This window comes from Macaca mulatta, chromosome 16 (genome assembly GCF_049350105.2).
Source record: "Macaca mulatta isolate MMU2019108-1 chromosome 16, T2T-MMU8v2.0, whole genome shotgun sequence".
Taxonomy (NCBI): Eukaryota; Metazoa; Chordata; class Mammalia; order Primates; family Cercopithecidae; genus Macaca; species Macaca mulatta.
In genome coordinates, this window is record NC_133421.1 from 40806031 (window position 1) to 40829704 (window position 23674).

The window sequence follows — 23674 nt, forward strand, 5'->3', positions numbered from 1 at the left end:
CTGCTAGATGGTTTGGGAGACAGGAGGGCTTTGTGATCAAGGACTCAGGGTCTGAACGGGTCAGAGGTCAGCTCCCAGCTTTCCAGCTTGCTGGCTCTATGACCTGGGATGGGCCTCCCCTGCAAAATTGGGATGCAATACTGTTCCCCTGAGAGGGTTCTCGTAATGCTAATGAAAGAAGGTGGGTGAAGCACTTAGCACAGCCCTTGTGCATCCTAAGCCCTTTACCCAGAGGAGTTATTAGGGTGCACTCTGTGGCTTTGGGGATATTTAGAAGAGGAAGTTCTGCACTGGTTATAGATGATTTCAGGCTCTTGGGGGGATAAGGATAAGCATCCAAGTCTGTAAGTCACTGAGATTGTGCGTTTGCTGCTGCCACCACGTGGTCCCAGGATGATGATGATGATGATGATGATGATGATGATGATGATGATGGAGAAACATACCTGCGCCTCCGGCTGCAGATACAGGGGTAAATTGAAAAAGTGGTATTGCATAGTAGAAAAGAGTGCAAGCTGGGCTGGGTGTGGTGGCTCATGTCTGTAATCCCAGCACTTCGGGAGGCTAAGGTGGGCAGATCACTTGAGGCCAGGAGTTGAAGACCAGCCTGGCCAATATGGTGAAACCCTGTCTCTACTAAAAATACAAAAATTAGCCAGGCATGGTAGTGCGCACCTGTAATCCCAACGCTGCACTGAAGGGCTGAAGGGGGCAAGGGCATGGTATCACACCCTTGGAGGGGCCGTGACTGCTGTGGGCTGAGTCTGCCTGGGAAGGGGTGATGACACAACCCCTCTGTTTCCACTGTTGCTGCTGGAAATATTCCCACTGCCACCACCTAACCACTTTTGTGCCAGCCTCAGAGGGCATGTGCCAGCTCTAAGACCAGGGCCCTGGTTGAAGACCAGCCCCTGCCACTCCCTGCCTGGGTGAGGTCCACCAGCCACCCAATCTGGATTCCCCTCTCACGGTCTCATCATCAGAATCTCCAGGGGAAGCCCTGGAAAATACAGCTTCCAGGGTGTCACCCTGGTGAACAGGCTCTGCAGATCTGTGTTGAGATAACAGGATGAGAATCCCCCCTATCCTTCCGCCCTGGATGGCACATGGTTTAATGGACCATGCATAGGCCCTGGATTGGAATGCCAAGCTCAAACCTCATTTTTCGGGCTGGGCGCGGTGGCTCACGCCTGTAATCCCAGCACTTTGGGAGGCCAAGGTGGGCGGATCATGAGGTCAGAAGATTGACACCATCCTGGCTAACGTGGTGAAACCCTGTCTCTACTAAAAATACAAAAAAATTAGCCAGGCGTGGCGGCAGGCGGCTGTAGTCCCAGCTACTTGGGAGGCTGAGGCGAGAGAATGGCAGGAGAATGGCGTGAACCCGGGAGGCAGAGGTTGCAGTGAGCCAAGATCACGCCACTGCACTCCAGCCTAGGCGATGGAGCGAGACTCCGTCTCAAAAAAACAGAACAAAACAAAACAAAACAATAAAACAACAACAACAACAACAACAAAACCTTGCTTTCCTGTCTCCTAGCCCAGAGATCCCGGCCAAGTCCCTGGCTCTCTGGAGCCTTGGTTTTCTGGTTTATTAAGTGAGGCCAGTAACCTCTCTCCAAGGGCTGGCATGAGGATAAACCAGGAGAAGGGTGTGCAGGTGCCACACGCCTGAGTCCTTTCTGATATCCAGGACTCTGTTACGCTGGTCCTCCACCCCAGGCCTCTGAGCCACTTTCTTTTGGGAAAGAGGTTTAAATTATAAATAAGGGCCTTAATCATGGATGAGGTCTCTTGCCTCCTGCTGTGCTTGCTGGAAAAGAACTTTGCCTCTGCAAAGAGCGTCTACAAAATGAGTAGACTCAAGACCTCCCCTGTGGCCCCTGGCCCTGCCGTATGGGCCCTAAGGAATTTGCCAAGCTGTCCAGGGGTGCCTCCCATGAGGCCAGCTACTCAGACTGCAGGGCGTCCTTCCAAGGAGAGGTGCAGTTGCAGCAGAGAGGAAGTGAGGGCTAGAAAGCCTGAGACATAGACAGCCCCACGTCCTCGCCTCAGTCGGGGCTCTGGGAGGGCCGCAGCCAGGCTGGGTAGGCCTGGGCCACCCAGCTTCTCCACCTGGGGAGCAGCTTGGTCCGGGGAGGACCCAGGGAGATCCCACCAGAATTTCTCCTCCCCAAGTGAGTGCATCAGTGCTGGCAGCTGCACCCACAAGCTGCAGGCAGGGGTGTGGAGCGAGTGAACCTAGGCAGTTTATCCTCTAGGGGTAACCGCGCACACTGCCACCCTCCTCTCACCCAGATGCCAGTTTTGCCGTGGAAATGGCCCGTTTAATGTCCTGTGCAAGGGAGAAAAGCTCTAGACCCCCAGAGCAGGGGTCCCATCCCGTGTCCAGCAAAGAGAGGGAGGAAAGCATATTCCGGTCCAGCAGTTGGTCAAGCAATGTGGAAATGGAGCCTGCTCCGCCTTCACTTTAGTCCAGGAAAGCCTCCGGGTAAAAACACTGACTCTGGCCCAGCCTGTCTCAAACTTACGGAGTTCAGAAACCTTTCTACATGTAACACATTGACACTCTCTAAGAAATGCCAGGCCGGGCGCGGTGGCTCACGCCTGTAATCCCAGCACTTTGGGAGGCCGAGGCGGGCGGATCACAAGGTCAGGAGATCGAGACCACGGTGAAACCCCGTCTCTACTAAAAAAAAAAATACAAAAAATTAGCCGGGCGCGGTTGTGGGCGCCTGTAGTCCCAGCTACTCGGGAGGCTGAGGCAGGAGAATGGCGTGAACCCGGGAGGCGGAGCTTGCAGTGAGCCGAGATCGCGCCACTGCACTCCAGCCTGGGCGACAGAGCGAGACTCCGTCTCAAAAAAAAAAAAAAAAAAAAAAAGAAATGCCATCCTGGTGACCTTGGGTGAAGGACTTACCTCTCTGGGTCCCACTCACTTCATCAGTGAAACTGGAACCATAATCCCCATCCTGCCCTGTCCCATCACAGGGAGCACAGATCGGAAGGGGCGGGGCCACCTTAGTCTCTGCTGTCCACATTGGCCTAGGAGCTCCTCTTGTCGCCAGCCCCTGGCTAGGCCTGGCCCGGGAAATGTACTTGGGCACCAGTGAGTCCCAGGGAGCAGGCAGACACTAGGCGCAGGTAGGTTTCGGTCCTCTGCCAGGGCTGCAGGCTGCACCTCCCCCGGGATCCATGTGGGGTTTCTGTGATGGAGAGATTGACCAGTGGGCAGGATCTCACCGCCACCACCACTGCCGTGGCCCTGCAGCCACCATAGGCGTCTGCCTGACCCCTTCCAGGCAGCAGGGAGGGATGCTTGGAGGAGGCAGGCGGCAAGGGACCATTAAACCCCTGAGCAATGTTTCACCTATGGTAAGAGTTCTCAAATCCATATTCCCTCTGATCCCCATGGTGACGGTATGAGGTGAGGAGCAGTACCTGCCTCATTCACAGGCGAAAAAACTGAGGCTCAGAGAGGTCGGGGTCTGCCAGGGTCTCATGGTATGTCTGAGATTCCATTATGGGATCCCCAGAACAAGTCGCCCTTCTCACTTGCCATCTTGTGTTGTACTGACAGCAACAACAGTGGAATTTCTGGCCGGAGCCACTGTATTTTGCTTTGTTTCTGTAGCTAAACCTCAATTCACTGAAAGGCCATGAGGTGTCCTGGTTAACTCATTTTCTGGGGAACAGAGGGAGGACTGTGGGAGATTTTCAGTTTGAGTCTAGTTGAAGTGTCAGGGCTGGGCAGCTGGGCCTGTTTCGGACAGGGCAGGATAGATGGATTAGAGGAGGCAGGGTCCAGGGACCACACCTTGGAGTGGCCCAACTCCTGCAGGCCAGCACCCCCCTTTGATGAGCAGACATTCCCATGTAACCTTAAATAATGGGTCTGAAGCCAACCAAAGCCCACAGCAAGCAGCACCTTTCAAACTACGCCAAGAGCCAGAGATGTCAACAGAGGGCCTCACACGGAGGGAGCTGTCCTTCCGTGGTCCCCCCGTGAAGAGAGTGTCCTCCCTCTTTCCCCCCCCACCATATTTAGCTTCCACCTGCCCTCCAGCCACTCAGAACAGCTGGTGGTTCCTCAGACCCTTCGGGCACCTCTAGGGCCTGGCCTTGGCTACCCTCTCCCTCCTTCCTCCCTTTGCTCACACCAAAGCCCCCCTTCTTGAATTCCCATTCCCCACACCTGCTGTGTCAGTTCTTCCACCTGCAGTCCAGCAAAACCTCCTCGTCCTCCAAGGCCCTTCCACATCTCCCAAGCCCTCTGGGTTGTCTCCCCTGGGCCCCAAAACTGCAAGGATTTGGGGTAGCGCTTTCGAAGGGGTTACATTGTGATGGATTCTGTCTTATCTTCCCCTACAATGCCGTGAGCAGTTTTTCGAAAGAGTAAAAAGAGTATTTTTTCCCTAAGTTCAAAAATGATCCAGTTCATTTTTTAAATTCAGCCAGTTAAAAATTGCTGGAAGAAGAGGTGCAGTGACTGGCTGTCCCAGCTCATGAGGTTCACGGGTGTCAGCAGCTTCCTGACCAGGGTCCAGGCATGCTCTGCCTATGAAAGCCTCATTTATCCCGAGCCCGCTCTGTGTCAGCTGCCAGGCTGTCTTGATACGCCATTCCCTCTCAGTCCTAACATGTGATGAGGCAATGCTGTTGCTCAGGGATTAGTGCGCAGGGAGGTTGAGTCATCCACCACTGGTCACACAGCTGGGAAATGGAGGTGGGACTCCAACTCAGCAATGTCTACCTAGAGCCTGGGAGCCACACTACCCTGCCTCTGGGCTTGTGGCAGTATTAACAGTCACCTACACACTTTTATGCTATTCCCCAGGCTATTTTTATTTCACTCAAAAATAACTCCAGGACATCTGTTCCTTCCCTGGGAGCTTCCCGGGAGCCTCTCTGTCTCCCCACAGGCCAGTCTGGCTGAAGAGCTGTGGAAACATTTGCGGAAGGAACGGACAGATGGGCAGATGCATGCAGAGGCCAGTCCACTTCAGAGACCACCCAGGCTTCTGTCACTTTCGCTCCTATTCAGACCCCAAACAAAGCCCTCGTGGGTGGCCGGAGGGATTCTGTCAGCCCAGGCTCAGGCTGTGAATGAGGGGCCGCCTGATGACACTCAGACAGATGGACGTGTTGGCGGTCCCATAAAGGAAGATGACTCCAGCTGTGGCTGCTGGGACAGCGCTTCCCAGGAGGCAGTGGCCTGGGTACCATGTCACTGGGCCATGGTGCTGGCCAGCCCTCTGGATGTCTAGCCACCCTGGTCAGAGACACTCCAAAGCCTCACAGCCCCTCTCCACCTTCCCTCCCATCACCACCTTTTATCTGAGCGGGTCCCTGAGACCGGGTCCTTCATCGTGTAGGGGCCCTCCAGCTTTGAGAACCAGGAACCAACACAAAATGACTTACATGCTGAGGCAAATGTGTTCTTCCTTATAACACAAGGGTCCAAGGTAGGGCAGCTCCAGGGCTGGTTCCTCAGGGGCTCAGAGGCATCAGCTAGGACCCAATCCCCTTCCATTGAGCTTCCCGGTGTCGACCCAAGATGGTGTCCATTCTCCAGCTGGGGAAGCAGGGAGGGGAGAGCTTCTTACGGAGGGGCGCCCCCTCCAAAGACAGCCTCTCCCAGAGCCCCCTGTGGATGTCTTCTCATGGCTTATTGGCCAGAGATGTATAACATGCCTTTGCCTGAACCAATCAGTGGCAAGGGGAATGAGTCCACAGGACTGGCTTGGTCCAGTCAGAACTCATGCCCCAGGTTGAGTGGCCCCAGGCACCTAGTCAGACAGAAGGTGAGCACCTCGGACCAGGGGGAGCTCTACGTGGACAGAGAAGAGGAGAGGGGCAGGATAGTGGTGACTGACGAACCTGCCTCCGTTCTTGTCATTGTTTCTTGACTATAGAAGAGGGGAAGTAAAAGACTCGCAAGAGAGGTTGAGTAATTCCCCAGGACCACACCCTCTCCAAAGTCCCCAAGCCATTTACTTGTTCCGCAGTGAAGCTCCAGTGAATGGAGGCATTTTTCGCCCAGTTCTCTGACCCCATCTACTTCTCCACTCTGGCTTTCTTCTTTTCCTCCTCCCAACCCCACGCCCACCCCAAACATGCCTGAAAGCGTTACGATCACATAGACCTCAGAGCTGGAAGAGACATTCAATATTAATGTTATCCAATGCTGTCATTTTCCAGATGGGGAAACTGAGGCCTGAGAGGAGAAGGAGCTCAGCGAGACCACTCAGTAAAGCAGTTGGTGGTGGAGCTGGGACTGGATGGAGGGCCCAGAAAGCGCAGCGTCCCCGAGATTCTCAAAGGGTCTCGGACCACCCTACTTTTTCACCTCAGCCCCCCTGTGGACGGTCTCCGCAGCCTCCCAGCTGGCTGGCGGCCCCTCTGCCTGTCCCTCCCGGGGGAAGGCTCCCCCTCAGGCCCCCTTTATGCATCTTTGCACCTGGCACTTCCATAGCACTCTCCAGCCTCCGACGTCCTTGACTCAGTCTGGTCTGATCTTCACAGCGGTCCTGTGAGCTGGTAGGAAGTGCATTAGAGATCCAGAGACTGAGGCCCAGAGAGGCAACAGGGCTCGCCCGAGGTCATGCAGTGGCGCCGTACTGAAGCCCAAGCCGAGCCGGCCTGCGACCTGTGCAGACACACAGGGATCAGTGCTCTGAGGTTGCCTTCTTGAAATTCGTGGTAATTTTCCCCTTCGCTCTGGGCCCCACTAATGACGGAGCTGGTCCTGAGCCCTGGGCTCCTGACTTCTCCAGGATTCTTTCCACAACCACATGCTGTTCCCCCTCTACCAGTGGCCTACCCAGGGCAAGTCTGACTGATTCCATGGGACAGTCCTTCACATGGAGGGGAGCGGGCTTAGGGATTGGGAGCAAGACAGTCGTATATTTTGGCCTGGGCTCGGGGTGCAGGAACTGGCAGGACCCACTTTGGCAATGCCTCCTTCATCCCTTGTCTCAGGCCGGTGTTGCTGAAGCTCTTGCCTGGCTCTTTTCCCATCCCCGCCTCAGAATTAATGGAGAGGGCCAGTGGCAGCCTGTGCCCTTTGTCCCACCGGCCGGCCTGGGAGTGGCGGCTCCAGAATACAGGGTCCTATTGTGTGCCCTGACGTCAGGCAGCTGGACTGCCGGGAGTGAGGATAAACAAGCAGCTGCAGCATCTTGCCCGAAGCCCCAGGAGAGGTCTGGAGCCCCTGCAGCAGCAGGAGAAGGAGCCAGTCTGAAGAGGAACAGAGCTAGGGGGAGTTGGACTCCAACCCTGCCTGCTGTGCGGTGAGGCCAGCCCAGCATCGGCGTCCACTGCTGTAAGAGCGGAATGACTGGCCGTTTGCTACTTCATGGGGCTGCTGGGAGTGATGCACTTGAGTGCTTCGAAGGCTGCCTGACACCAGCCAGCTCTGCCGCTGCCGCTGTCCGCACTTGCCCCTGTTCTTACTATCGCCCATATTCAGGATAAAGCACATACAAGCCCTTTGCCTGGCTCATAAGGCCTTGTCTTTCAGACCTGTTCCCTCTCTGGCCCCATCTCTTGATGACGCCCCCTCCCCACATTCCCTCCATCCACTCCAGACCCCCTGCCTTTGCCAGCATTGCCCCCTCTCCCTCTCCTGTTCCCTCTTGCTGCCTTTCACATCCTTCCCCACTGTCCCTCTCATCTGGCCAGCTCCCAGCAGAAAACCCTGCAACTGGTCCTGGGATTTACGATGCCTCCAGTACCCCAGTGTCCCCACAGGTGTCCCCTGAGTGTAAGGCCTCCAGAGTGGCCACCCCTGAGCAAGGATCTGGCACCAGCAGCTGCTTCTCCCCAGAAGCACTACCAGGACAATCTAGGTTCCACATGGGGACAAAAGGCACTTCCTGGCCTGCTGCAGGGAGTCTCCAGGTACCCAGACCTGCCACTCTCTTTGTAGGCCCCTCTTGCCCCACAGGCACTGTCCTTTCCCCACTTTTCCCGTCTGCCTTCTATTGTGGCTGCTTTTTTATGCTGGGGAGTTTCAACTTCACCCTACTCCAAGCCAAGCCCTGAAACTCCTTTTTCGAGTATAGACGGTGTCAGATGCCCAGCCAAGCCCAGGTTACTGCTCAGGGTAGCAGGAATTGCCACTTTCATGCCCATAGGGGCCAGGAAGGAATGCAGCCTAGGTGGGGCTGCAGTGGGGAGCTACTTGGGATTTGGGGGTTCCCATAGACAACTGGGGAGCAGAACACATTCCCTTTCTAAAGAGTGTGCTTGAATTCAGCTGTCGCTCATTGTTGCTGTGGGGGAATATGGGACCTGTGTTGCCAGATCTGATATTTCAAGAAAAGCCAGGGGCTGGACATGGCGGCCATGCCTATAATCCCAACATTTTGGAAAGTCAAGGCAGGAGGATCACTTGAGGCCGGGAGTTCAAGACCAACGTGGACAACATAATGAGACCCCATCTCTACAAAAAATTAGCCAGGTGTAGTGGTGTATGCCTGTACTCCCAGCTACTTGGGAGGCTGAGTTGGGAGGCTCCCTTGAACCCGAGAAGTCAGGCTGCAGTGAGCTATGATCAATCATGCCACTGCACTCCAGCCTGGGTGACAGTGAGACCCTGTCTATAACAAAAATAAAAATAGGCTGGGCATGGTGGCTCACGCCTGTAATCCCAGCACTTTGGGAGGCCAAGGCAGGCAGATCACCTGAAGTCAGGAGTTCGGCAGATCACTTGAGGTCAGGAGTTCAAGACCAGCCTGGCCAACGTGGTGAAACCCTGTCTCTACTAAAAATACAAAAATTAGCCAAGCATAGTGGCGTGCACCTGTAATCCCAACTACTCGGGAGGCTGAGGCAGGAGAATTGCTTGAACCCGAGAGGCGGAGGTTGCAGTGAGCTGAGATTGCGCCATTGCACTCCAGTCTGGGGGACAAGAGCAAGACTTCATCTCAAAAAAATAAAATAAAATAAATCAAATAAAAATAAAAATTTAAAGCCAGATATCCAAGTTTGTATGTGCAGTTCCCTTGATTTTTTTTTTTGAGACAGGGTCTCACTGTGTCACTCAGGCTGGAGTGCAGTGGCACAATCACAGCTCACTGCAGCCTTGACTTCCTGGGGTTAAGGTGATTCTCCTTCCTCAGCCTCCCAAGTAGCTGGGACTACAGGCATGCACCACCACATCCGGCTAATTTTGTTTATTTTTTGTAGAGACAGGGTTTCGCCATGTTGCCCCGGCTGATCGCGAACTCCTGAGCTCAAGTGATCCTCCTGCCTTGACCCACTCCCAAAGTGCTGGGGTTACAGGTGTGAGCTACCATGCCCAGCCAGTTCCCTTGATTTTTAAAGAAAAATTTTTTTAATTGTTTTTACTTTACATACAGTAAAATTCACTTTTGGGGGGTGGGGGAAGAAGTGTTACTATTTACATAGATTCCTGTGACTCCCACCACCATCAGGGACAGAACCGCTCATCCCCCAAATTCCCTCCAGCTGCTCCTTTGTCTTCAGTCCCTCCTCCTCACTCTTGGCATCCACTGATCCAACTTTGTCACTATGGTTTTGCCTTTTGCACATAAATGGAATCGTACTGTTTGTAACCTTTGGGAGTGGTTTCTTTCCTGTAGCATAATGCATCCGAGATTCATCTGTGGTGTTGTGTCGATCATTTGTTCCTTTTTATTACGGAACACTTGCTTATCCATTCAGTTGTTGAGAGACACTGGGGATGTTTCCAGGTTTGGGTGATTATGTGTAATGCTGCTGTGGACATTTTTGTGCAATTTTGTGTGTGTGTGTGTTTGAATGTAAGTTTTCATTTCTCTAAGCTAAGGAAGGATAAGGAAGTTCCCTTATATTTCTACTTTGTTGAGAGTTTTTTTTTTTTATATCATGAATGGATGTTGAATTTTGCCACTTTATTTCTCTGCATCTTTTGATAGGTTTTCTTCTTTAGTCATGTTTAGATTACAGCCATTAGTTTTCAGATGTTGGGCCAGCTTTGCTGAATAAACCCCATTCGGCTGCTGGTCTTGTTATATTATTCATATGTATCTCCTGGATTCGATTTGCTAATATTTTGCTGAGGCTCATTGCATCTGTTTTCATGAGGGATATTGATTTGTAGTTTTAGTTTTCTTTCTCTCTCTTTTTTTTTTTTTTTTTTTTTTGAGACTGAGTCTCGCTCTGTGCCCAGGCTGGAGTACAGTGGCCCAATATCGGCTCACTGCAAACTCCGCCTCTCGGGTTCACGCCATTCTCCTGCCTCAGCCTTCCGAGTAGCTGGGACTACAGGCGTCCACCACGATGCCCAGCTAATTTTTTGTATTTTTAGTAGAGACGGGGTTTCACTGTGTTGCCAGGATGGTCTCGATCTCCTGACCTCGTGATCTGCCCACCTCGGCCTCCCAAACTGCTGGGATTACAGGCGTGAGCCACCGCGCCTGGCCAGTTTGTAGTTTTCTTATATTGCTTTTGTTTAGTTTGGGTATCAAGGTATTGCTGGCCCCATAAAATGAGTTGGGAAGTGTCTCTTCTATTCTCTGAAAGAGGCGGTGTAGAATTTATGTATATTTTCCTTAAATACTTAGTGAAATTATCTGGGCCTGAGGTTTCCTTTTTGGAAGGATATAAATTCTGAAATTAATTTCTTTAATCGCTCAAGGACTGTTCAGATTATCTGTTTCTTCTTGCATGAATTTTGGTAGTTTGTGTTTTTCAAATAATTGGTCCATTAGTTCATCAAAGTTGTAGAAATTATGTGTGTAGAAGTGTTCCTAGTGTTCCCTTATTAGCCTTTTAAAGAATGTAAGACTGTAATGGTATCTCTGTTTTCTTTCTTTTTTCTAGACAAGGTCACACTCTGTCACCCAGGCTGGAGTGCAGTGCTGCAATCAAGGCTCACTGCAGCCTTGACCTCCCTGGCTCAAGTGATCCTCCAACCTCAGCCAACCCCAGTAGCTGGGACCAGAGGCATGTGCCACCATGCTTGGCTAATTTTTTTTTTAATCTTTTGTAGAGGTGGGGTCTTGCTATGTTGCCCAGGCTGATCTTGAATGCCTAGTCTCAAGTGATCTTCCCACCTTGACCTCCCAAAGTGCTGGGATTACAAGTGTGAGCCACTGTGCCCAGCCACATTTTTTGTATCAGTAATTTGTATCCTCTCTCTCTCTCTCTCTCTCTCTGTCTCTCTCTCTGTTTCTCTGTCATTCTGGTTAGAGATGCATCAGTTTTGTTAATCTTTTAAAAACAAAACCAGGTTTGGGTTTTGTTGATTTTTCTCTACCAGTCTCGTTTTTAATTTTATTAATTTCTGCTCTTAATTTTATTATTTCTTTCCTCCCTTTTGCTTTGGGCTTGAATTTTATGGTATTGTATTTTTATTTTCATTTAGTTTAAATTATTTTTAATTTCTCTTGAGACTTCGGGGCCAGGCACGGTGGCTCACGCCTGTAATCCCAGCACTTTGGGAAGCCAAGGGGGGCGGATCACCTGAGGTGGGGAGTTCGAGCCTAGCCTGACCAATATGGAGAAACCCCGTCTCTACCAAAAAATACAAAATTGGCCAGGCGTGGTGGTGCATGCCTGTAATCCCAGCTACTAGGGAGGCTGAGGCAGGAGAATTGCTTGAACCCAGGAGGCAGAGGTTGCAGTGAGCCGACATCAGGCCACTACACTCCAGCCTGGGTAACAAGAGTGAGACTCCACCTCAAAAAAATAAATAAATAAATAAATACATAATATAAAAAACAGTGTTGTACTGGCATAAAAACAGTGTCGCAATTTCAGCTCACTGCAATCTCCACCTCCCGTGTTCAAGTAATTCTTGTGCTTCAGCCTCCCAAGTAGCTGGGATTATAGGCACAGGCCACCATGCCCAGCTAATTTTTGTATTGTTAGTAGAGATGGGATTTTGCCATGTTGCCCAGGCTGGTCTTGAACTCCTGACCTCAAGTGATCCACCTGCCTCAGCCTCCTAAAGTGCTGGGATTACAAACGTGAGCCGTTGAGCCCTGTTATTGATTTTTAGTTTAATTATATTATAGTCACAGGACTTTTTTTTTTTTTTTTTTTGAGATGGAGTTTTGCTCTTGTTGTCCAGGCTGGAGTGCAAAGGCGCGATCTCAGCTCACTGCAACCCCCACCTCCCAGGTTCAAGTGATTCTCCTGCCTTAGCCTCCCTAGTACTGGGATTACAGGTGCCCACCACCATGCCCAGCTAATTTTTTGTATTTTTAGTAGAGATGGGGTTTCACTATGTTGGCCAGGCTGGTCTCGAACTCCTAACCTCAGGTGATCTGCCAACCTCAGCCTCCCAAAGTGCTGGGATTACAGGTGTGAGCCACTGCACCCAGCAGGACATACATTTATAATTTCAGTTTTTAAAAATTTGTTGCCAGACTCAGGTGCTTATGCCTATAATCCCAGCACTGTGGGAGGCTAATAAGGCAGGAGGATCTCTTCAGGCCAGGAGTTTGAGACCAGCCTGGGCAACATAGTGAGACCCCCATCTCTACAAAAAATAAGAAAATTAGCTGGGCATGGTGACATATCCCTGTAGACCCAGCTACTCGGGAGGCTGAGGTGTGAGGATTGCTTGAGTCTGGGAGGTGGGGGCTGCAGTGAACTATGATCACACCACTACACTCCAGCTGAGGTGACAAAGATCCTGCCTCCCCCCCACAAAAAAAGTGTTATAGTTTGTTTAATAGCCCAGCATATGATCTACATGATCTACCTTGGTGACAGTTCCATGTTTACATGAAGAGGATGTGTGTTCTGCTATTATTGGGTGGCGTGTTCTATAAACATCAATTAAGTTAAGCTGGTTAGTGGTGATATTCAGGCCTTTTAGATCTCTTGTTGATTTTTCATCTAACTAGCTCTGTTGTTAAAAATTAGACTTTCTATCTAACTAGTTATATTGTCTAGAGGAGTGTTGAAGTCTCCAACTATGATTGTCAATTTGTCTATTTCTCCTTTCAATTTTATTAGTTTGGCTTCATGTATTTTGAAGCTCTGTTGTTAGGGACATGTGCGTTTAGGATTGTTATGTATCTTCTTGGTGAGTTGACCCTTTTATATAATGTTTGTCTGAATCCTTGGTAATTTTCCTTGTTTGGATTAGGTAATTTCTGTTGTTCTATCACTGCTTTTTTCTGTGATCTCCATTCTGCTATTGATCCAATCCAATGAACTTTTATTTCATATATTGTATTTTTTAGTTCTAAAATTTCCATTTGGTTCCTTTTTTCTAGCTTTTATTTTTCTGCAAGAATTTCTAAATTTCCATTTATTTCAGGATTGTTCACCTTTACTGAACCATGGAGCATTGGTATAATAACTGTTTTAAAGTCTTTGTCTAATTATGGCAACATCTGGGTCATCTCAGCATTGGTATCTATCTATTGATTGTCTTTTTTTTTTTTTTTTCTTTTCGAGACAGAGTCTCGCTCTGTCGCCCAGGCTGGAGTGCAGTGACACGATCTCGGCTCACTGCAAGCTCCGCCTCCCGGGTTCATGCCATTCTCCTGCCTCAGCCTCCCGAGTAGCTGGGACTACAGGCTAATTTTTCTTTTAGTTTTTTGTATTTTTAGTAGAGATGGGCTTTCACTGTCTTAGCCAGGATGGACTCGATCTCCTGACCTCATGATCCACCCACCTCGGCCTCCCAAAGAACTGGGATTACAGGCGTGAGCCACTATGCCCAGCCTTATTGTCTTTTGTCTTATACGTTGTTGTCAGCTTTTCCTGTTTCTTTGTATGTCAAGTAATTTTGGATTGTGTCTTGGACATTTGGAATACTATAAGACTCTGGGTCCCGTTAAAATCCTCTGAAGAATGTCAGTTTTTTCTTTGTTTATTCGTTTGTTTTTGAGACAGGGGCTTGCTCTGTCACCTAGGCTGGAGTGCACCGGTGCGATCATGGCTCACTGCAGCCTCAACTTCCTGGCCTCAAGCCATCCTCTTACGTTGGCTTCCTAAAGCATTAGGGTTACGAGCATGAGCCACTGTGCCCAGTCCGTTTGCTTTTTGAATCAGTTAGGTTGATGCCTCAGATCCCAGCCTGCCCTCTGTGAGTTATAGTTTCAATGTGAGTTCAGTTTTCAAAGCCTTTGCAGTGCTGTTCAGATCCACCCCAAGTATACATACTCCAGGGGCCAGTCTGTCCGGTCTACACTGTAGTTCAGTTCTCAGAGTCTTTGGTAGGTTATTTGGGGTCAGTTCCATGTATGTGCAGCTCAGGAGTAGGCTAGGACCTCAAATATGACAACTTTATGGGATCATATTCTCAAGCACCTTTCTTTCTGTGATGCTGCCCTATCCAGCTCCCAGGGGCCCCCTTTTCTCATTTTTTCCAGGCAAAAGATTTTCCCTTTCTCGGAGTTTAGGTTCCCCTGTGTGACTGCTACGGCTGCTGCCACCACCTAACCTTTGGGATAGGCTTTACCTTGTAGGGAGGCAGCTTGGAGAGAAAAAAGACCCAGGGCACTTCTCGCACTCGATTTTTCCCAAGAGGCCCCCCTTCCCCAGCTTCTCATCAGAAAGAGAATTTCTTCTGTAGCTTTTTCTCTGTGCACCTGCTGCACAGTTCTGGGATTTGGGCTCCTGAGTCTAGGTCAGAAAATATGCAAAGAAAAACTAAGAAAGCTCACCACCATATTCGTCTTACTTAAAGTTTTTCTTTTCCTCCTCAATTCAACTTCCGCTATTCACTTTTCAGAGTCCTTGTGTAGTTGTTTTATGTCTCCTGTCAGGGTTTTTAGTTATAATCAACGGGAAAGCTAGACTGTAGTGTGCTCACTCCATCTTAACCAGAACCAGGAGGCTTGCTTGGCTTTAAATACTGGCATCTAATTTTAAGTCTCTCCACAAGCCACATCTGAGATGCTAGCTGGCCACCTCTGCTTTAGTGGCACAGTGTGTCAAAATTATTCTTTCTTTCCTTCCTTCCATCCTTCCTTCCTTCCTTCCTTTCTTTCTCTTTTCTTTTCTTTTCTTTTCTTGTCTTTCCTTCTTTCGAGATGGATTCATAGTCTTGGCTCATTGCAACCTCCTGCCTCCTGGGTTCAAGCAATTCTTCTGCCTCAACCTCCCCAGTAGCTGGGACTACAGGCACGCACCACCAAACCTGGCTAATTTTTTTTTTTTTTTTTTGAGACAGAGTCTCGCTCTGTTGCCCAACTTGGAGTGCAGTGGCATGATCTCGGCTCACTACAACCTCCGCCTCCCAGGTTCAAGTGATTCTCCCACCTCAGCCTCCTAAGCAGCTGGGATTACAGGCGTACACCACCACACCCAGCCTAATTTTTGTATTTCTAGTAGAGATGGGGTTTCACCATGTTGGCCAGGCTGGTCTCAAACTCCTGACCTCAGGTGATTCGCCCATCTCGGCCTCCCAAAGTTCTGGGATTACAGGTGTGAGCCACTGTGCCTGGCCTAATTTTTCTTTTAATACTCAAATTCTTAAGCAAAGGTTGTCAGTACCAATATCAGTTTTTCCAGATGAAAAGAGAGCAGAATACAGATTTATTCTTTCTGTGGTCAGAGCAAGCCCTTAAACCTGTCAGCATAATAATAGTGATTGCAATTATTTTAGCATAAATAATAATAATTACTGGCTAAGGGCATGAACTCTGGAACCAGGCCTCTTGTGTTCAGCCATCTCCTCCAAAGTGTGTGACCTTAACTCTGAATGACTTTGCCTTTCTATGTCTCAGTTTCCTCCCCTGTAAAATGGGAATAATAATAGTATTTATTTCCCAGGTGGTGGCGAGGATTAAACAAATTCATATGCATAGAGTGCTCAGAACAGTGCCTGGCAAAAGAAGGCTCGCTAAGCATTTGCTTTGATTCCTGTGAGTAATGGCTAACGTTTATTAGGCACCTTGCCTTGCAGACAGCTTCACGGCGGCAAGATAAGCCGGCTTATCTCGCTTGCTGAGATGAGGCAGCTGAGATTTCAGAAAGGCAAATGGCTTGCTTGAGTCCGTCTGGCCTTCAGACCTTGAAATTAGGGAGGCGTGGGTGGCTGGGCATGGGCTCAGGGAGTGTCTGGCTGGTAATCAATCAGACGGCAATGGCAATGAAGCTTTTTAACATCATCTGGTCTGAGCTAGAAGAGATGTGACCCAGGGGACTGAGTTCAGGGGAAAAAATCAGCTCAAAGAGAAAGGCAACAGAAATAGAAGGGGAAGCCTGGTAATTGAGTGGCCCCAAAAAGGAAAGATCAATATTTTACTTCCAGTGAACAACCAATTTCCCTGGCAGCAAGCTGGGGCCCAGCTGCGTGTGCTTCAGCGACAACAGCTGCTCCTGCAACGCCTGCCAGGCCTGGTGAGCCGGTCTCTCATGGCCGGGGAGCCAGAGCGGGAGCCACGCATGGTGTGTGCCCCAGGGTGGGGACGGCCCCCCAGCTCCCCTGCCTGGGGTGTAGGCTTCCCACGAAGACCACATGGGGTGGCTATTTGCTATACTCCCTGTGTGACCTTGGGCAAGCCCCTTCCCTCCCTGGGACCTGGCTTCACTGACTGTGGAATGATGGGCTGGGTCAGCGGCATGTGTCCAGCAGAGGACCAACTGTGGCAAAAGGTTACCCAATGTCCAGGAAGGTCGAGACTCTTTGTGATCAAAGGCGAGGGGTCCTTACCATAGTGGGTAAAGCTTCTTTGATGCACAGGGTGCCAGGGGATAGAAACAACACTTCAGTGCAGACAGCCCCGTGACAGTCTCTGGCCCAGTAAGGCAACAGGGAGCAGCGGCTGACTCTCCAGGGTCAGTAAGACCTGAGTTCAAGAGTTGCCACTACAGGTGGGTAAAAATTTTAAATTTTAAAAAGAGGAAAAAAAGTGTGGGGGGGTTACCCCTACAGTGACTTTGTCTAAATGTCTTAACCTCTCTGAGCCTCAGTCTCCTCAATTTAAAATGGGAGACTGTAATAATAGATACTGTTAAGGTTGCTGTAAGGATTAAATGAGACTATGTATGAGCCCTCTGTGGACTCCAAGCATTCGCAGTACCTCACCACATAAATGATGCTGTTATTTATTTTAAAAATCATTGAGCCTGTGGTGATGGTATATATTGGTAATAACCAGCATGCCTTGTTCTAATAATTTCACACCTGTTTTCTTTTTCTTTCTTTTTTTTTTTTTTCTTTTGAGACAGTTTCATTCTTGTTGCCCGGGCTGGAGTGCAATGGTGCAATCTCAGCTCACCACAGCCTCTACCTCCGGGTTCAAGTGATTCTCCTGCTCAGCCTCCCAAGTAGCTGGGACTACAGGCGTGCACCACCATGCCCGGATAATTTTTTTTTGTATTTTTTAGTAGAGACGGGGTTTCACCATGTTGGCCAGGACGGTCTCAATCTCTTGACCTAGTGATCTGCCCACCTTGACCTCCCAAAGTGCTGGGATTACAGGTGTAAGCCACCGCCCCGGCCCAATTTCACACCTGTTTTCTAAAGGGCAAGACATCAGTGTGCCTTGCCTCTTTTTTTTTTTTTTTTGAGACGGAGTCTCACGCTCTTGCCCAGGCTGGAGTGCAGTGGCGCGATCTCGGCTCACTGCAAGCTCTGCCTCCTCGGTTCACGCCATTCTCCTGCCTCAGCCTCCTGAGTAGCTAGGACTACAGGCGCCCGCCACCGCGCCCGGCTAATTTTTTGTATTTTTAGTAGAGACGGGGTTTCACTGTGGTCTCGATCTTCTGACCTTGTGATCCGCCCGCCTCGGCCTCCCAAAGTGCTGGGATTACAGGCTTGAGCCACCGCGCCCGGCCTTTTTTTTTTTTTTTTTTTTGAGATGGAATCTTGCCCTGTCACCCAGACTGAATGAAGTGCAGTGGCACAATCTCGGCTCACTGCAACCTCCACCTCCCCAGTTCAAACGATTCTCCTGCCTCAGCCTCCCCGAGTAGCTGGGATTACAGGCACGCATGACCACACCTGGCTAATTTTTGTATTTTAAGTAGAGATGGGGGTTTCTCCATGTTGACCAGGCTGGTCTTGAACTCCTGACCTCCGGTGACCTACCCACCTCAGCCTCCTGAAGTGCTGGGATTACAGGCGTGAGCCACCGTGCCCGGCTGGTCTGGCACTTTTGTGGCCACCACTCTGGGGCTGTAGCTCTTTGAAGAGCCCTGTGAGAGCAGCTGTGGAGAGGTCACAGCCTGGGCCGTGGCTCGGGTGCTCCGGGGAACATGCAGTGGCCCTCAGCACCCCATCTATCTGCCTGTCATCAAACAACCCCACCCCCACCTCTGTCCAGGTAGGCTTTTGCTGGCAGAGGAATGGACAGCTCACCTGCCAGTGTCTCCCAGCCCCAGGGAGTTGTGGACACAGAGATTACAGAATCCAAATCCCTGCACTCCTGCCTCCTAAGTGGACTTGAGGTGGGGGTCCTCATCAGTCAGGCAGCACTCTGTGGCCGACTCTACCGTGACTTGCTTTGGAAATAATGAAGGCAGAGCTCTGACCTTGGAGAGGATTGTAGGTGTGAGCACGGGAGGCTGGGGGTAGAGGGTGCCCTGGTCCATCCCCACATTCACAGACCCCCTATAATGCCAGCGATGTGAAGGCAGGACGAGAGGAGGCAGAATGCCAGCTGGAATGGTGGGTGGGCTCCCCTGCAGCCCTACAGGTGGCACCTGGGCATTGCTATTCTCAGAAGTCACGTCATTGCCTGGCAGTGTCAGAGGCTGGCATGGCTTGGGGGAGGGGGCAGCTGCAATGCTGAGGAGGCTGGCAAAAAACCACTTTCCTCCTTCACTGAAATTTTACAGATCTTTCCTGAGAGCCCACTAGGTACCAGGTTCAGGGGGGTTCACGGAAAGAATGTGGCATGACCCCGCTGCCCCTCCCTCATCCCAGACTCACACCAGAGTGGAAAAGCAGGGTCAGCCGGAATCAAGATGCAAGCACAGAGCTTCCAGGTTCCAGGCAGGGAGAAGATGGTTAGGGTGGGGCCCTCTTTGTCCACTGCTCACCTTCCAAAGCCCACTGGGCACAGCCCCATGGTGCCAGGCCACCGGCAGTGACCAGGGCTTCAGACCCCTGCTGCAGCTGCCACGCTGTGGGCATGCAAGAAAAACATGGTCCCTATAAATAGATGAATCCCCAGCGTGGTTTGGCTTCGGTGCCTGTTATGGGCGGTGTGGTGTGCTGGTGAGTCTGCCTGTAACGGCGTGAACACTGACAACAGTGACAGTGAGCCGTTTCCTGCACGCTGTGCTCTGCAGGCCCCAGGTGCCCTCAGATCCATCATCTGCAGTCCAGCCTGAGCAGATTCTGGAGAGAGCTCATCCTGGCCTGGCTGTGCTATAGATACTGATGGTAATTATTAGGGGGAGCGGCAAGATGCCTGACAAGGAATGTGAGCATGTACACATGTGTGTGCACTATTGTGTATGTGTGGCTAGCCAGCAGAACCAGCACCTACCACCATCAACCCCTGAAAGAGTGCCCGGCATGTAAGAGGTGCTCAGTCATCACTTGTTGAATAAGTAAATGAATGAATGAATGAATGAATGAATGCTTGTATGGGTGCTATGGGAGGGCTGCCACTAAGTTTTAGAAGCAGTTTTAGATTTAGAAGCAGGCTTCTGAGCCAGGCGTGGTGGCGTGCCAGTAGTCCCGGCTACTTGGGAGGCTAAGGTGGGAGGATCCCTTGAGCCCAGGCATATGAGGCTGCAGTGATCTATGATCATGCCACTGCACACCAGCTTGGGTAATAGCGTGAGGACCTGGCTCTTAAAAAAATGTATTATTATTATTATTATTATTATTATTATTATTCCGAGACGGAGTTTCACTCTTGTCACCCAGGCTGGAGTGCAGTGGCGTGATCTTGGATCACTGCAATCTCCGCCTTGAAGGCAGAGCCCTGACCTTGGAGAGGATTGTAGGTGTGAGCAAAAAAAAATATTATGAAGCCTCTACTATGTACCAGTCATGGTGCAAGCGACCAGGTATACAGTGGTGATCAGAACTGACAGGGTGCTTGCCCTTAGAGAGCTTACTTTGTAGAGAGAAGATACAAATTAATCAAATTATCCCACACACATACAACTACATGAAAGAATATGGAGAAACTAAGGCTAAGACTTTCTGTAGTGAGGTCGGGAGATACTCACGCCTGCTAAAGTTCCAGCCACACAATATCCCAAAAGACTTGGATGCGCAACCGCGGTCGTGATCTGCCAGCCTCCAGCATTTCTCAGCTGCGAGTACCCTAACCAGCTCACCAGTCAGAAAGGCTTTGCAATCTAGGATTTCTGCCCAGCCAATGAGCTGCCTCTGAAAACAACTTTCTGTAGAAATCCTCCATAAAAAGTCCTCTCCTGGCCGGGTACGGTGGCTCATGTCTGTAATCCAAGTACTTTGGGAGGCCGAGGTGGGCGGATCACCTGAAGTCAGGAGTTGGAGACCAGCGTGGCCAACATAGTGAAGCCCCCTCTCTACTAAAAATACAAAAATTATCTGGGCATGTTGGCGGGTGCCTGTAATCCCAGCTACTCAGGAGAGGCTGAGGCAGGAGAATTGCTTGAACCTGGGAGGCGGAGGTTGCAGTGAGCTGAGATCGCGCCACTGCACTCCAACTTGGGCGACAGAGCAAGACTTCGTCTCAAAAAAAAAAAAAAAAAAGAAGAATCCTCTCCTCCACTTGCCTCCTGGGACGTTCTTCAGGGCTGTCCTGATCCCTTGTACCTTCCACTCTGGTGTGAGTCTGGGATGAGGGAAGGGCAGCGGGGCCATGCCACATTCTTTCTGTGAACCCCCTGAACCTGGTACCTAGTGGACTCTCAGGAAAGACCTGCAAAATTTCAGTGAAGGAGGAAAGTGACTTTTTGCCAGCCTCCTCAGCATTGCAGCTGCCCCCTCCCCCAAACAAAGAATTGCAATTCTTTGTTTCCCAAATAAACCCTCCATGTCAATCTCTTTTTAGTTAACAATAAATAGCAAGTTGCAACAAATAGTTTGAAGGGAAAGTGTAGGATGCTACAAGACAGTATAGCAGCAGGGTGGGTCCTGAATCGATGCGGGTGGTCAGGACAGACCTGTCTTGGGGAGGGACATTTCATACAGGTACAAAGGGAGACCTGAAGGATGAACTGACATGATGAATGGGGAGGACAGCTGTGCAAGATACAGAGAATAGCATGTGCAAAGGCCCTGGGGCAGAGAAGAGTGTGGTGGTTTGCCTTGAGGAGCTGACCAAAGGCCAGTACGGCTGGAGTACAGTGAGTGATGAAGAGTATGGGAAGAGAGGGAGAGGAAGGGGTCAGATCGCATGGGGCCTCATGGGCTGTGCTATGGACTTTGGATTTTTATCCTAAGTGTGGTGGAATGATACTGGAAGGTTTTAAGCAGAGGAGTGGGTGACATGATCCAGTTAGACTTGCATGGTCCAGGAGAGAGAGGATGATGGCTATGACCAGGTGGGGCCCCTGGGGTGGTGTGGGAAATAGGGAGCTGTGGGATACAGTGGTGGCATAGATTGGACGTGAGTGATAGTGAGCAGACCCAGTGATGCTGAAGAACCCTGCAGTGGCAGGAAGGGAGGGAGGATGGGGTCAGGGAGTGGGACATTCGGATGGGTGGGATTGGAGGGGGTGATGACTCGGTTGACCAAGGGACTTGGTGCCTGAGGTGGAATATGAGGCAATAAGAAAGTCAAGAATCTGAGAGGCCGGGGGTTGATGGTTCATCCATATAGCTGCAGGAACCCCCAAAGATGAGTTATAAAAGCAAAAAGCTGGAAATAACCAAAATGCCCAGCTATTAGGGGTGGTGAAGTAGATTATGATGAACCCACCGGGCAGAATATGTTACAGCCACTAACAATGTGGGTTGTACACACCAAGCAGCATGGAAACTGTTTCTGTCCTACTTACTATTACACGGGAGAGAAACTCCAACCTCGGGGATGTCTGACTCTGCCAGGCTAAAGCTTACTTCCTTATTCATTTAACACTCTTTATTGAAGTGCAAGGTACAAATAGAACAGAAAAGTACATCAGCCACCAGTGTCCATCTCAGTGAGTTTCCCCATCTAGCCAGCGCCTAGAACAAGAAATAGAACAAGAGAAACGGTGGGGTTTCTAGGTCTTTTACAATGCGTTTGTGTCCATTTTGTATGAAAGAAACCAATTTTAAAACATTGGCAGAGCCTTGGCTTTCAGTGTGCAGCCCCTGGGGGAAGGAGGCTCGGTCCCTGAAGCCGTGCGCTCACGGGGGAGCTGGTGTTGGCTCTGCTTTTCCTTGCCCAAGTTGTCTGTCACCATGGGGAGAATAAAGTGGCCCCGTGGCCGATACTGACCCCAGGGTGAGGGGAGAGGATGGGGCGGGGACACTGGTGTCCCTCCCTCCCTCTCAGCCTCCCTGTCCCAGTTCCCTGAGTCTTCGGGTGATGCTTGGGTGTCTCACACCTGTCCCTGCTTCCTTCCCACAGGTGGAAAAATTTGTGAAATATTTGGATCCCAACGACCTGGGGAGAATCAACTTCAAGGACTTTTGCCGGGGGGTGTTCGCCATGAAAGGTGAGGCCTTCTGGGGAGGCTTTCCCACGTGCTTCAGGCCCTGCCCAGCTGGGGAAGCTGGTGTGGCTGGGACCCAGCCTGGATTCCTCCCCACAGGGCTCCCAGAGCCCAGGATGGGCCAGAAGTCGGTTCTGCCTCTGGCTTCCCGGGGGGCAGAGAGAAGGACACAGTTGTCCCAGCCGTGGGGGCTGTGGTCTCACCCATGGAGGTCACTTCTGCCCTTCCCCTTGTCTGCCTGCCTCTGGAGAAAGCCTCCTCCTTGCTTTTCTGTCCTCTTCCTCTGTCTCCTGCTCTGGGATGACCAAACCCAAGGAGTCTCCTGGGCAAACCTGGACAAAGTGCTGGTCACCCGACTGCCCGCCTCCCTCTGAGCTGCTTTTGTGTCCTCCCTGCTCCCACCTCCTTTTTTTTTTTGAGACAGGGTCTGCCTTTGTCACCCAGGCTACTGGAGCGCAGTACGACTATCATGGCTCCCTGCAGCCTCAACCTCCTGGGCTCAAGCAATCCTCCTGCCTCAGCCTCCTGAGTAGCTGGGACTACAGGAGGTACACCACCACGCCGGGCTAATTTTCCTATTTTAAGTAGAGGTGGAGTTTCGTCACATTGCCCAGCCTGGTCTTGAACTCCTGAGATCAAGTGGCCCTCCCACCTTAGCCTCCCAAAGTGCTGGAATTACAAGCCTCCATGCCCTGCCCTCTCTTCCTCTTAATTCTTCCTAATTCCTGCCTTTCTTACTTGCTCCCCCTTCCAGCTTTAGGGGACACTATAAATCCCTCTGTCTTGTCCCAAAAATTCAAAGGCCAGTTGTGAGAAACTTGCAGCAATCAGAATATGGCCACTCACTTACTACTAAGCTGTTTATCTGAGACAGTGAAGGCCAGGCACGGTGGCTCACACCTGTAATCCCAGCACTTTGGGAGGCTGAGGCAGGCGGATCGCTTGATCTCAGGTGGATCACTTGAGTCCAGGAGTTTGAGACCAGCCTGGCCAACATGGCGAAACCTCGTCTCTACAAAAAATACAGAAAAATTAGCTGGGCATTCTGGTGTGTGCCTGTGGTCCCAGCTACCTGAGAGGCTGAGGTGGGAGGATCACCTGAGCCCAGGAAGTCAAGGCTGCAGTGAGCTGACGTCACGCCACTGCACTCCAGCCTGGGTAA

The 23674-nt window shown here is 50.7% G+C and overlaps 1 protein-coding gene across 1 annotated transcript in view; it reads left to right on the plus strand.

The window, feature by feature from the left end:
* RAB11FIP4 (RAB11 family interacting protein 4) overlaps positions 1-23674 on the plus strand; it is a 149349-nt gene that overhangs the window by 18064 nt on the left and 107611 nt on the right. The window contains exon 2 of the mRNA XM_015119012.3: positions 22428-22515. Coding sequence (XP_014974498.3) covers positions 22428-22515 — 88 coding nt within the window. The remainder of the gene's footprint in view (positions 1-22427; positions 22516-23674) is intronic.